The sequence below is a fragment of the Sturnus vulgaris genome, chromosome 3 (assembly GCF_052056855.1).
Source record: "Sturnus vulgaris isolate bStuVul1 chromosome 3, bStuVul1.hap1, whole genome shotgun sequence".
Taxonomy (NCBI): Eukaryota; Metazoa; Chordata; class Aves; order Passeriformes; family Sturnidae; genus Sturnus; species Sturnus vulgaris.
The window spans coordinates 29,049,850-29,063,701 of record NC_142245.1 but is presented as its reverse complement, the minus strand read 5'-3'; the positions used below and the strand labels follow the sequence as shown (position 1 = coordinate 29,063,701).

At 36.5% G+C, this 13,852-nt stretch overlaps 1 protein-coding gene across 1 annotated transcript in view; it reads left to right on the top strand.

Annotated features, from left to right (window-relative positions):
• Positions 1–13,852, top strand: part of BABAM2 (BRISC and BRCA1 A complex member 2) — a 160,710-nt gene that overhangs the window by 40,449 nt on the left and 106,409 nt on the right. The window contains exons 5-6 of the mRNA XM_014877255.2: positions 9,376–9,570; positions 13,137–13,211. Of these exons, the coding sequence (XP_014732741.1) occupies positions 9,376–9,570; positions 13,137–13,211 (270 nt within the window). The remainder of the gene's footprint in view (positions 1–9,375; positions 9,571–13,136; positions 13,212–13,852) is intronic.

Sequence of the window (13,852 nt, the reverse complement as noted above, 5' to 3'; positions counted from 1 at the left end):
TGAAATTAGTTTAAGTTTGATACCCTGAAGATTCTTTCCTTCAGAAGATATAGTTGGGGCAAAGAAATAAATGTCTTTGCACTCAGGGTGATTTTCAAAAGATCTATTTATTTCCCTAAATGGAGGAGGGCTGAAGATATATTTTCTTTCCTTTTTACCAGTCTAAGTTTCAGCCTGTTTTTTTTTCAAAACCTTTCTTTGTGTTACTTATTCTTTACATTCTTTTAGGTCTGTGTTTCCTTTCTATCTTCTATTTCAGTTCCTCAGCCATATCTGCTCTTTTTTAGAGATAACTACAGAAATATAATTCAAATTTAGTCAACATCTTGAGTCTTTGGTTTGCAGTATAAGTGTTCGTACAGTTTTACATGAATTCTGCCATATACCCATCTTCCTAGAGATGCAGATTTTGCTTTCATAAAGGAACCAAAAGAGTGTTTTCATGCTGTTTTTTTGAGAAGAGGTAACTAAGTGCAATCATTATTCCGGTATGGTAGAGAAATACCTTTGTGTAAATTGTAAGATAATGGAAATCAAAATTATTTCGTGTTTTCTTAAGGACTGTATTTTCAAGATCTTATAAACCCTCTTGTAGTACAGATGTGAAAATAAAATGGCAATACTGCTCTCATGACAGTGAGGTCCACCGTGTTACACATTGATTTTTAATTTGTGGGATTTTGGAAGAGGAAAAATGGTTAGAAGAAAACAATTCTGCCTGTATCATTCGACGATAAATACTCAAGGGATGTTAGTGGATGCTATCCAAAACATTAGCTGTGAAGGTTCTGCCTTTTTGCTGTAGCTAAAATTACTTGTGTTGACAGGAAAGGAAAAAACCTCAAGAGCTGATAAGAGTGAAAGACTTGGTATTTGAAAGGAACTCTCGAGGTGATGCATTAACAGTGGTCTGTTCTCTGGTCCACTGAGGGTCTGAGGAGTTGAGGTCTGTTCACACTGCCATCATGGCATGGTGAGTCTTTAGCTATAAGATGTACATGCCTATCTCTTGTGGGGGAATTTTTCTTGTCTTCATGCTTTGTTCCTTTTACTTGCCATGTCTGGTTAAATATGTAAACCTCTGGTAGCCAGCTCCCAGGGGAAGACGGTGCAGTGTACTCACATGGAGAAACTAATGATTAGGGCATTGAATTCACTAACATAGAATTTAATACATGCTGAAGGAATTAAGGAATTCCCTCTTGCATCAGGTAAAAGTGTCATCTGCTTTCTGAGAGAGGTGTGCTGAGAGGTCTGGAAAGAAACAAAACTTGCTGTAATTCTTTAGCAAAGTAGGACAAGAAATGCTTATGCATGCCAAGTCTTTAGGAGATTAATTAGATAGTAGGCAGTTGTAGCTTTTAAGGGTCTGACTATCTTCTAAGAGAGCTCTGCCGGAGAAACAGGCGAGCTCTTTCAGGAAAAGTGCACAACATAAAAATGTTCTCCTGGGCTCAGCTTCACAAATTCTGGATCTCCTGAGTACCCTTAACTTAGCAAGATCAGCTCTCTCTTCACTGTTCCTTCAGCAGGAAGTAGAAAAACCTTGTAGTAACATTTGGAAGCTGAGTTTACTCCTTTTTTGGGTGAATGGTACTTGAGGGGCAGTTTTGCATTTTTTCTAGGTGAATGCAAAAGAATGTTTTCCATGGGTCAAATTTGCTGGCATCTGTTACAGAGCTGCATTGGGTATTGGATCATTTATCAAGAATCACAGTGTAGCCAGTGGAAGAAAAACAGGGAAAATAATTTCATGTGCGGCATAAGATGCTTTTCTGAAAGCAGAATTAATTTCTTATTATGTTTTCCTGCTCTGTATTTTCTTGCTAATTCAAGGCCTTCAGGTATTTCAGATTTCAATTAAGTGTTTATAATCTATTCTAATTTCTGTATCCAGTTTTCACAGCCTCTTGCCAAAAATAAAATTTAAAATAAATTCTGACAATCCCAAGCTTTGCTTTGTGCAAACGTTTTTTTCTGGTATTCACAGCAGCAGAGCACACGAGATCTGTAAATTCTTTGGTTGTATTTGCAATGACAGAAGTGCTCCAGAGTTGAACTGTTTTTATGAAATGTTAAGTTTTGATGTTTGCTTGGGCCCAAAAATGATCATTTCAAGAAGATCACTCCAGAAGGTTGTTCCAGTGGTGCTTTGGGGGAGAGGGATATGAAGAACCTGTGAAAACAAGATGACAAGTAGATGGCATGTAGGTTTACAGTGATTGATTTGAAGCTGCAGCCTGTAGGATGTTTAAGTGCTGGCTGCTAAGAAACTGAAGCCTTTGAAGTTGTTATAACACTCCAGCCCTGCAAATACTGTGAAATATATCTGTTGATAGAAAGATGTGAGCATATGGTAGATAATTATCCTGTGCCTTTTTCTGTGAGCAATTTCCCTGTGGTGGCCTATGAAGAGTAGAGCAAAGCGAGGACTGAAACCAGATATGCCAATTTCTAGGCCAGTGCTGTAACCACTGGACCAGTATCTCCTCTGTATTTATGCAGAGGAGAAGTGCTAATATCACACTGTGATCTTTCTCATTTTGGGTAGAAACTTGCATTGCTACTGATTTTAAGCCGCTGTAGGATTCAAGTTGTGTGCATGTGGTGTGCAGAGATATAAACAAAATGCAAATCTGTGCTTAACATTATTCTTTATGATAATTCTGGATGAAAGATGCTATAGAAATGCATTACCACTGTTACGGGCTTGGGAGGTTTTGTTTACTGACATTTTCTCATGAAAGTTAATTTCTTGCTTAGAAATATAGAAGTACACTAACTTAAAAAAAGATCTTGCTGTTATTTCCTGTAGTATAGCCAGGAAAAACAGTTACAATCTGTCTCCTTTAAAATCACATTCCTGGAAGATATTCTGGCAACCTGGGTATTTAAACACATTTCAAAGAAAAACAACTTCAAATCAATTAGAAATTGTTACCATATTTCATTTTTGATAGTGTAGAATTACAGTTTGCTGCCGACATTGCCTGGAGTTATGAAATAAGCAATAAGGAGTCTGTGAATTAGCAGCTTTATGGAACATGAGGCCCATTGTATTGTGAAAAAAAGGGGAATCGTTATTCATGGATACTGAGTAGCTTGCATAGGTTCTTGATTAACTTTTTTGGAAGGATAAAGGGAAGAATACAAAGCACAGAATGTTTCAGAGCAAAATTTAAATGTGGTTTCTTTGCCAGAAGTTGAATAGTACGGCATCTTTGGAAAGCTAAACTCTGCATGTTTTTGCTAATAGTGCTGAGAAGTTACTTTGATGGTGGTTTTTCACTTGCCTCACCTGTAAGATCTCACTAGAACTGATAGTGTCAAGCTGCAAATTTTCCTTGTCTCTTTTGGAAATCCAGCTGGTGTCATTGCTACTCATTTAAATGAGTTACTGTTGAAATGGCTTAAATTGCACTCTGTGGGTGGCCTTATAACAGCTCTACTCTGCCTTTTATACCAACTTTAAGTGAATTCATTTTCTCAACACTGGTCATGTCTGAATGTCAAAAAACCTTTTCCTATCAAACTGTTCACTTACTATGCAGCCAACTTCTGTCAGCAGACAGGATCAGGAGCCAGGGAATTCACAAATTGAATTTGCAGCCCGACAAAATCTCTGAGGTTATACTTCTTAGTGAAAATCAATGCTCCTTGGTGAGATTGTTTAACTTAATATCTGGCAGATCGTCAGAACAGATCTCCTGAATCACTTGGATTTCTCCAGTGTAGACACAGTTTGATGGATGCCTATGGTCTATTAATCTTTCTATAATAATTGAATTCTATTTTTTCTATTCCTGCTGCCATACAGCATGAGCTAGAGGGCAAACTTAGTGGATGTGCATACTTATTGGTTAATCACTTCAAAGTCTAGATAACTGTTTCCTTAAAGACCTTATCCTGAAACTTTGTTTTATAATAAAAAATGTCAGTCAGGAAAGCTTCTACTATGAAGGAGCATTTAACTTCCTTACATTGAATTGCTTATTTATGGATAGGTAAATAGTTATTGGCCATCTTCTGTATGACAGTAGCTACAAGTGTGTGGGCTGTGATGCTTCTGGAGTCTGGTCTCTGTCATATGGAAGTTCTCCATTACTTTTTCTGCAGTCAGTTTTGGATTTATTCCTGTAGATCATTTTTCATTCGTTCCCTAACTGGAAAAATGGGGTTTACCCAGTCGTTCCAGATGACATTACCAGACTTTTGTGTCCACAAGAATATAAAGTCATCTTTGGGTGCTACTAAACCTGCTACTAAAACTTCTGTACTTCAGATGAAGCAACAGTTGATCTTTTTAGAAAATGAAAATTCCACAAGTTACAGTAGGGCAAAGCCAAAAAAATGCTGAAATTAAAAACTGAAAGGTTGAAATTAAGGTCTGATGCATAAAGTTGCTCCTAGTGTTAGTGGAGATCATTGAGACATGCAAGCAGTGTCTAGACAGAAGAGAATTGTTTATTTGAGCCTCCATCTGTGTGCTCAGAAAAGACAGGTAAGTTCTTCAATGATAGACTGGAAAAATGATAACATTAATGATGGTCCTGGCCAATCTGAGTTGTGCATGTAGGCCATCATGTGAGATCAGCATGAATGCAGAACTAGTTGCAGATGCAGTTTGGATTGATTCATACTGGTATAATGTACAGTGAGCCACTTTCAGTCTAACTGGCTAACTATTGAGCAACTTAGGGAGCTTGTACTGCAGAGGTCATTTAAAGATATCTGTTGGCAAACAAGGCGAGGGATTGTATCCAAGTCTGGATTTCTTTATTTTAAATGCATTAATGATTGTTCTGTTAAATTTTATTAACTCTTTGGAAAGCCTGCAGAAATCTCATTTCAAATTAGACAAGATTTATTGAGTGAAATATGTAACTTAGTCTGTCAATACCCCAGTCACTGTGATAATTTTGGTCTCTATAAAATTCATTTTACTCACAAATTTTACAGTGAATTCAGGAAAAAAAACAACTCTTTTCAGTGTGCATGTGACTTTGGTAAAATGATAATATATAGATTTGTGAGCAAGTTTTGAAATAAACCACTGAAAGCAACAAGGCTTTTTCTATATACATAAGTGTCCTGTTATTTCTGTATTTGGGTTTTTCATACCTTCTTGGCTTCAGTAATCTGTCTCTGTTCTTATTCCCAGGGTTTTTCTAAAGTTTTAACGACTAAACCTCAAAATCTTGAAGTTGCATCAGATTTTAATACTTACACAAGACCTGAGTTTTGTAGCAGAACTTGAAGCCATGAAACACAAACACCAAACCTCAGTTCTTCTAATGTTTTAAATCTTCTTATCTACAGTCTTTTAAAGTGCTGGGTAGGTTAGAGCTGGAATGCAGCCTTCAGGCAAACAATCAGAAAATACAGGTTACTACTCTTTTTGATCCAAGATTAAGATTTTGCTGACTTCCACAATCTAATAGTGCATACAATACTGCATTACTAAATAAAATCTTATTTAGAAGGTCTGTTGCCTCTAAAGAAGAAGGTCAGCTTACTGTTTCAGGGACACTATCATCAACTAAATTGACTAATTGTGTCCTCAGAAGACTCTCTATGATGCTGAAATTGTAGCAATGTAGACACTCTGAAAGGGATAAACTTGACAAATCAAATTCTGCCTTAGAGTTCAACAATGTATTTTACAGGTAGTTGTTTACTTTATCTTTGATTTCAAAAACAGAAGGAAAGTTAAAGAAGGTGCTGTTTGAGACTGAGAACAATATAGCACTTACTTTGACATCCTGTTGAAATTGGATTACAGTGAAGTTGCTTAAAAGTATTTTTAGGTGAATGAACCTAGTGCTTAGGGCAAATAAGTTACACTAAGATATGCAAAAATAAATTTCATGCATAAACATGGCATTCTATTCAGTAGTGTTTGTGTTAAAATTTATGAGTTTAGATCTTGTGAAAAGTACAGCTCTTCTGCAAAGTTAACAAAATGGATGGAAATGTAGTGGCAAAATGCCAAATAACATGCACTACAATAATATAATTCTAAAGCTAAAAATATTTTATATAAATCACAACTTGTTTCAGAAAATTTGTGTAGCCCTTGTATGTTTCTTCATTCATCAGTGAGAATCCCTTATAATTCATGTATGTCTTGGGTGAGTAGTTGAATTGTTCTCCACATGATTTGTTTTTATAACCAATTTGTACTTTGAAACTTGAGTTGTTGAATGAGCGTGTTTAGTAAGGATCCTACAATCAAATCATTAATTTGAATTCCTGTAGCTTTAAGTCAATACAGAACAAACACTATTTTGATTCAGTGTTCTTGAAATCTTTGGAAAGAGCACTCCTTTAGCTCTGTGCTGCACAAATGACAATGGATTTCCTCTTGCTCTTTTTTTTTTGTTCTGTAGTGTAATGTTATTTAAAAAACAAAAGGTTCAGTTGCATTTAGGTCAGTTATTAAAATACTGTTGGTCATTTCCTTTGACAGAACATTTCTATTGTGTTATACCAATGTCATTAGGAGGAAAGGTTATTCCCACTTGTCTGGCTGATATCAATACATACTGGCATATTACATCCTCTGGCTTTCTGGAAATGTTTTATTTGAGCAGCAGCTTGGGAACAGGAAATTTAAGGTTATATGTAGTCTGGTTTCAGACTGCATGATAGAAAATGTGTTTCCTAGAAGATGCTGTCTACCTGACAGATTTTTCTCTAGTATTTTGTAGAATTGGGTAAACTTAAATGGGTTCAAGTTGCAAACAAATTTTTACCAGCTGTAGGTGGCAGACAAGGTAGAACAAAGTTTTGAGTCACTCTGTAGTACTTGAGCAACTTATATGAATTATATTAGTATGTCACCAATTCCTCTGGAATGAAGCTTATGTTTAAGATATAAAATGGGAATATTATCATTGCCATAAGTAGTTCCAACTGTCTAGAAGGGGGAGAAAACAGTACTTTTACATCAAGCTGTGGTCAAATGTGAAGTCTGTGACACTTTTAAGGGCATAGGTTCAAGGATTGCGTTTCAGTCATGTTGAGCAGCCCTTTCTACCAGAATTAGAGTGAGCAGGAAAATAGGAATACAGTTCTATCCTGTAGCTGTTCATGCATGTAAAACACAGAAATACATACTTCCTGTTGCTTTCACTGACAGGTTAGACTGGTACATTTTAAGCGATGATGCTGAAAATGAGAAATTCATTTTGGTAAGATCTTATATATATTACTTTAATAGGAAAAAAGTATAACATTGTGGAAAGAGAAACTTGAAATATTAAGCCATCATACACATATACTGAAGTCTGTATGAAACTATTCCATAGGAATATATCTAAAGTCATTGAAAATAATAAAATGTATGACCCTTTTTAATGGAAATAGCTATCTTAGAGATCCGGCTATGAGTAAATTTCATTGTAGAGCTGAAGCATGGTGCCTGGTTGAGTAACTGATTAAGCTTTCTGTCTGCCTTTGCAGGGTATCAGAAGACAAAATTTATACACAAACTCATCTGTTTCTTTTCAGAGCTGTGGAGTCTCACCTTGCTAAGATCCTGTATCAGTCTGAGCTTTTTGTAAACCTCTTCATAAAGCTAAAACTAGCTGAAGTTGGAAGGAGCCTTTAGGTAGAGATCATTAGCCCAGTTGCCCTGCCTGGGCAGGATCAAATAGATCAAACTGTCCAGGTCCTTGTTCAGTCAAGTTTTGAGTATCTCAATGAGAGACTCAACAATTTCTCTGTGCAACCCATTTACTTGTGTTTGTTACTTGTATTTATTACTTTTAGCGTTACACAAAATATGAATTTGTTTATGAAATATCTGCAAATGCAACTTAAAGAAGTAACATGGCATCTAACTACAGTGAATACAAATATGGATAAGAAATTTTATGAAGCTGCTATATTATATCATCACTTAGTTGTAAAATGCAGATATCTTTGCTAGTTCTGAGTTTCTTAATGTTCACTGTACAATTCATGGAATTTAAAATTCTGTTGCAGCTAGTTTATTGTCAAATGTCTGTGTGATGTGCACCCTTCTAGTACCTAAATGGGCCCTCAAGAGAGCTGGAAAGGGAGTTTTTGCAGCAGCATGGTGTGGTGGGAGAAAGAGTAGTGGCTTTAAATTGAACTAGGATAAATTAAAATCAGATATAAGGAAGAAATTATTCACTGTGAGAGTGGAGTGAGAGGCACTGGAACAGTTGCAGAGAGAAGCTGTTGATACCTTATCCTTGGAAGTTTCGAAGGCCAGGTTGGAAGGTGCTTTGAGCACTCTGGTCTAATGGAAGATGTCTGTCCCCTGAGCTATATGATCTTTAAGGGCCCTACCAACCCAAACATGATTCTATGAAATGCTAATTAATTTTGCTTATACTCAAAGCTCACCAAAAGCCACATGATTGTATTAACATGCTCTGAGGTTGTGTCAAGAAAACTGCTAAGAAGATCGTAGCACAAAGCATATGAGCACCTGAGTGCTTTCAATCAGTGCTGTCTCTTGTCCTAACAGCATGGACTGCAGGGCGAGTCTTCCTTTGTCTTTCACATAGGTCCATTTTTGGTCAACTAGATGTAGGCATGCAACATTGGTCACATTAGGTATGGTTTGTAACACCAAGTACTTCCTGATTAAAACCTACTGTGCACAGAAGACTGATCTAAGCCAATTATAGGAGTGGTAACAATGTTACTGACACAGTTATCTTAATTGTATTATCATTTTTATTTCTGTTAGCTGTATTTCTTGAAATACAGTGAACCTGTAATAAAAAATTCTGCCAGGCATATTAAAGAGATTCTGTATACAGGTGACATTTGTGTTAAGGGGGTGAGTCAAGGTAATTCTAGTGAAGAGACAGTTAAGGTGAAATAAATCACAAGGCTGAGGCAAGAGACAAGAACCCATTTTCTCTACCACTGGGAAGGTAGCCACTGTTTGAGATAACGGAGCAGAGCAGTTTCTGTAGTTGGTGTTAATTTGCTATATTCATTTGGTTGACTGCTTTTTGAATCATTTACTGTGCAAGGTTACTTACCTAATGCTTGTGTGTTATGTATCAGTTTTAATTTAATTAAAACTTTGCCAGTTCCCAGATGCAACAGTATAATTTTAGGAAAGAATAGAATGGTAATTTGGGCTTATATAAGTCTGGTAGTAGCCCTGTTATCAGTTTCATGGTACGTCTCTTATTTGATATTAAGCTTCTGCTGTTTCACCTGGCTTTCTTCCAAAGCATGGTAGAATCTTTGTATTCTAATGTTACGGTTTAGCTTTGTCACAAAGGTTCCACGTGCATTTGTGCCTCTGGTATCAGTACGGAAGGGGGATCGCTTGTCTTTTATTGCTGTAAACAATTTTGCTCTTTGTTCTTTTTCACTCAACAGAATTTAGCTTCCTGGAATCCTTCAAACCCTGAATGCCTCCTGCTTGTTGTGAAAGAGCTTGTGCAGCAGTATCACCAATTTCAGTGCAGCCGATTGCGGGAGAGCTCTCGGCTCATGTTTGAGTATCAGACTTTACTGGAAGAGCCCCAGTATGGAGAAAACATGGAAATCTATGCTGGCAAAAAAAACAACTGGGTAAGCTCTTATTTAGTCAAAAATGCTTTTAACAAATACAACTCTTGCTTTAGAAAAGTTAAGTTCTTCCTGAGGATCTCCATGCTTTCTGTTCCTAATGGAGAAAACTCCTGTTTGACTTCAGCTCATTTTCTGTATTCCCTGTTTTGTATGTTGCTGTGTTCCATTACCTTGGTTGAACCAGATTTCAAGGTGAAAAATGAGTTTGAACCTGGTGTTCATTCATCTGGTTTATAGGTGAAAACTTTGAAACTGTTGAAACGCCTGTGCTGTGTTTAGAGGTCACAGCGCAACATTAATGTAGTAGTTTGAGTTAGCTTTGAAGATTTGAGAGGCAGAATAACAGTATGTTGGGTATGACACCCTGCCAGCCTAGCAGCCTGCTTAGGGGGTAGGATGTATTAGGGTGTGTTTCTACATGATAATTGAGTTGATTTAATTGGTAGCTGCAGCTGCTAGTATCTCTCTTGCACTTGTCTAAGTTGAGTTGTTCTGGGAGAGGAGAGGAAAAACTAACCCAACTAATGTTCTGCAAGAGGAGGCAAGATGGGCTAGAGCAGTGACTTTGTAGGACATGCTTTCATATGACAATAGCATACTCTTAAGATAAACTGGCTTTCAGAAGTAGTATCTTCTGAAACAGGTGCAGTCTGAAAACTGATGAAAATTCAGCACTCCTGTTATCAAGGCCTAGAATTCAACTTTGTCACTTCAGTCATCCTTAAGTTACCGGTGATTCAAGGATGTTTACTTTGCAGCTCACACATTCATCTGGTTTTCTTTTCTTAGACAAGTCATCTAGGCTTTTTTAATTTGAACCTAGATTTAATTTTCTTCATCAAAGAAATTCAGACCTCATCATTGTTTATAGATCAGAATATTGGATTGAAATTAACTTATTCACAGGTGTTATTGTCCACTTGCTGTATCTCCGAATTTCATCAGACTGGTTTATTGAAGTGCTGAAGGCTTTCTGAACTGTGAAATTTTATCACAGTTTTTGCCAGCTGCAAAAATTCTACTCAAGATTGTAAAAAACCAGGGGGTTTCTTTGTTTTTGAGAGGAAAGACATTTCTACTCAGGCCTTTTGAGTCTTTTCTCAGTCTTTGGTACTGAATAAAGAACTTTCTTTTCTTGAATTTTGAATGCTGTTTTAATTAAAAATATTCCAATAAAAAAAAATTTAAATGCATTTTTAGTCAAATCCTTTTCATATAGCAGAGCTATAGCTTTTCCCATAGTGCTTGCTTTTTTCCAAGTCTTTATTCTCTGTCAAGAAGGCTCTTGAGAGTCGTGAAGATTCTGTGAAACTTAATATACGTGACAGAGGCTTCTTTACTAATGTCCTAAAACAAAACTGTGAAACCACCTTGTGTAGTTCTTTTTCTTGTCCTTTACAACTGTTTTGTTAGCCTCAAGGATCAGCAAAATAGGACTTTTTTTAAAAAAGCAGGAGTAAATGGCCTTTTATCTTCTCTGCCTAGAAGTTGTTGAAATTCACGTTGCTGCTGTCTCTCAGGAATCAATAGTAGTTCATCAGATTTCTGAAATAATCAAGTACAAGCCTTGCACAGTGTTATAAAACCAATCATCTTAGGTGCATAAGTTAAAAATACTTTGAAGAGAAGGCCTGAATTCAGCACTTTGGCCCAAAATGGAAATTTGCTCATATACCTTTGTTCCACTGTGTCCAGTTTCCTAAAGTGGAAGTCTCCAAGATGTATAACAAATGGGCAAACTATTATCTAGCTTTGTAGCTTCATGTTGGCAGAGTACCAGCAGATGCAGGAGCCCATTGAATACCTAATTGCTCAGGGCTGTGGCCAGAAATTCATCTGTCTCAACCTCATGCCTGTATCTAGTTTGTTTGGGCTGAGGAGGTGAGCACCATGGACAGGGGCTGCTCCCTGTCCAGCCAGAACACCTTTGGAAGTATGAGTTTGCAAAATAATCTTGATTGAATGATATGAAAGATCTAGACCTTTTGGAGCAGCTTATGATCAGAGCAGCATTCATCAGAGGTCATTCATCTGTTTAGTGGCCACCCCAGTTCATCAGACTTGGTATGATACCAAAAATAATTTTCTGGATGTTATGGTAAATGTGGTATGGCATTTTTTTGAGAGTCCAGAAGAGAAGCACTATCTGTAATATCCATTTCACTTCAGATAGGAGGTGAGGACCCTGACTGTCATCATAGCAGTTACACATACACAAAAAGTTGGTGATTTTTCTGCATACATCAGTGATACAGCAGCAGGAAGTTGGCATTTCTCCTCACAAGTAGTGTAATCACGAAAGGTTTCACTGTTGGACTTTAATGTACACTCACTTTTTGTTGTGTAGTGTTTCTATGAGCAATTTCTTTGACTATCTTGTGTGACTACCAGTTACAAATTTTAAGGGCAATTCAATTAGCTAGCTGGCATAAGGATGGATTACAGCCCAACATCACACAAAACCTTTTGGCAAATGATATAACTTGAAAGGTACCACTGGGAAGATTTCAGTAGCATTCCAGATCTTGTTTTTTATTGTTCAGTGACTTAAAGGTGGAATGAGTTATCTCTAGTTCATGCCTGGTAGATAGACCCAGAAGCAGATTGGCACTTACAAATTGGCTAGCTTGTCTCAAATTATCCCAGTTTTTTGTACTTAATTGCACAAAATCAATGTTTAACACTTTCTTTACTGCTTATTCAACCTACCTAACAAATATAGCTGCTGTGTGACTATTTTATTGAACTAAAAAAAAATCTAGATGAAAAAAATTAATATGGAGGAAATCAGGCAAGCATTTGTTTTTAAAAGCAGTTAACTTTGCTTTATAATCAGGTGGACAAAGTCTGGTTTTAAGGAAGTGTATGAAACAGAAAGGAAATCCTTTCTATTTCCTTCACATGCCCTTTATACGTAAAAAAGAGCAATGTGTATGGGACACTTGGCAGATTTTCAGTGAATGGTTGTCTAGGTGTTTAGAGTTACATAATTCCGAAAAGAAATTTTTTAAAACCTTCTACTTCAGCTCTTTTCCTCTGGCATTTTTCAGAGGACACTTTTGGTACATGCTCACCTTTCTGAACACAAATTGTCTTACATAGATCTGCAGTGTTTGTAAATGCTTCTGTTTTATCTATATGTTCTTATCAATTTGTCAGGTTTTTAGCTTTGCTTACAGACTCTTTGCAGTTCTTGACAGACCTTTGTCCGGAAATGAGTACAGCCAAGATATATCTATATTTAGAGTGTAACAAAATATAGTCTGATTTTCTGTCATGCACATTGTTTTATTCTAAATACTTTTTGCTATTGATTTACTGGCAATGAGGGTTAATGTTTTTTAAGGTGTTTTTCATATGACACCTGTGAAATCTCTGATTTTTTTTTATTTTTTTTTAATTTTTTTTTTCCTCTCCAGTAGTTCTATCTAGCAATTTTATTTTAAATCTCAACGCTTTTCTTCAGTATGAGCTCTTACATGTTTTTCTGGATAGTATTTAATCTTCAGGATGTTTGTGGCTCTCTTTTAGCTACCAGGTCTTATTAGTGTTACTTTTTTCCACAGACTGGAGAATTCTCGGCTCGCTTCCTCTTGAAGTTGCCTGTTGATTTCAGCAATATTCCTACATACCTGCTCAAGGTAAAAACCACTGTCCAAATTGACAGTATTTATGAGAGAGTATGAATTATTGCAATCTCCTTAGTAATTATTTCGACTTTCCTGCCTTCCTGCTCTGCAAGAGTTTGACAGTTCACTATTTCTAAGACTGATTGCATTATATTTTGGAAAGGTGATGTTGGATACGCTGTTATTTTGCAGGCCACTTTAGTGGCATCTTTTATGTGAGTCTGGAATTTCAAGACGTGTCAGTGCTGGGATTTTTAATGAACAGTCTCAATTGTACCAGAAGTCTTGATAGTAGAAGCAGAAAAGCAAACTAAATATACAATTTCTTAACAGGGAATGAAGGCAAATTCTGGTTACTTTAACTAAAAGCTTCAGCTTTACTTTGCTTCATTGTTCACAATGAACAGAAAGTTGGCCAGATACTTTTGAAAGTAGGACCATAGAGTATTTTTACAAGTTGGGATAAAAGAGTGTTTATTTCTTTGCTAAGAAAAAACAATTTGTGACAAACTACCTCCATGGAAGAATTTAAAATGAGTGGTTTTTAGAGCACGGGGACAGTCTTTGTTTGAAGCAGCTACTGTGGAAGCCTATCATAAGGTCGATGTTACTATATTTAGAGAATGCAGTGAGAGATCTGTTTTCTCTTTCTA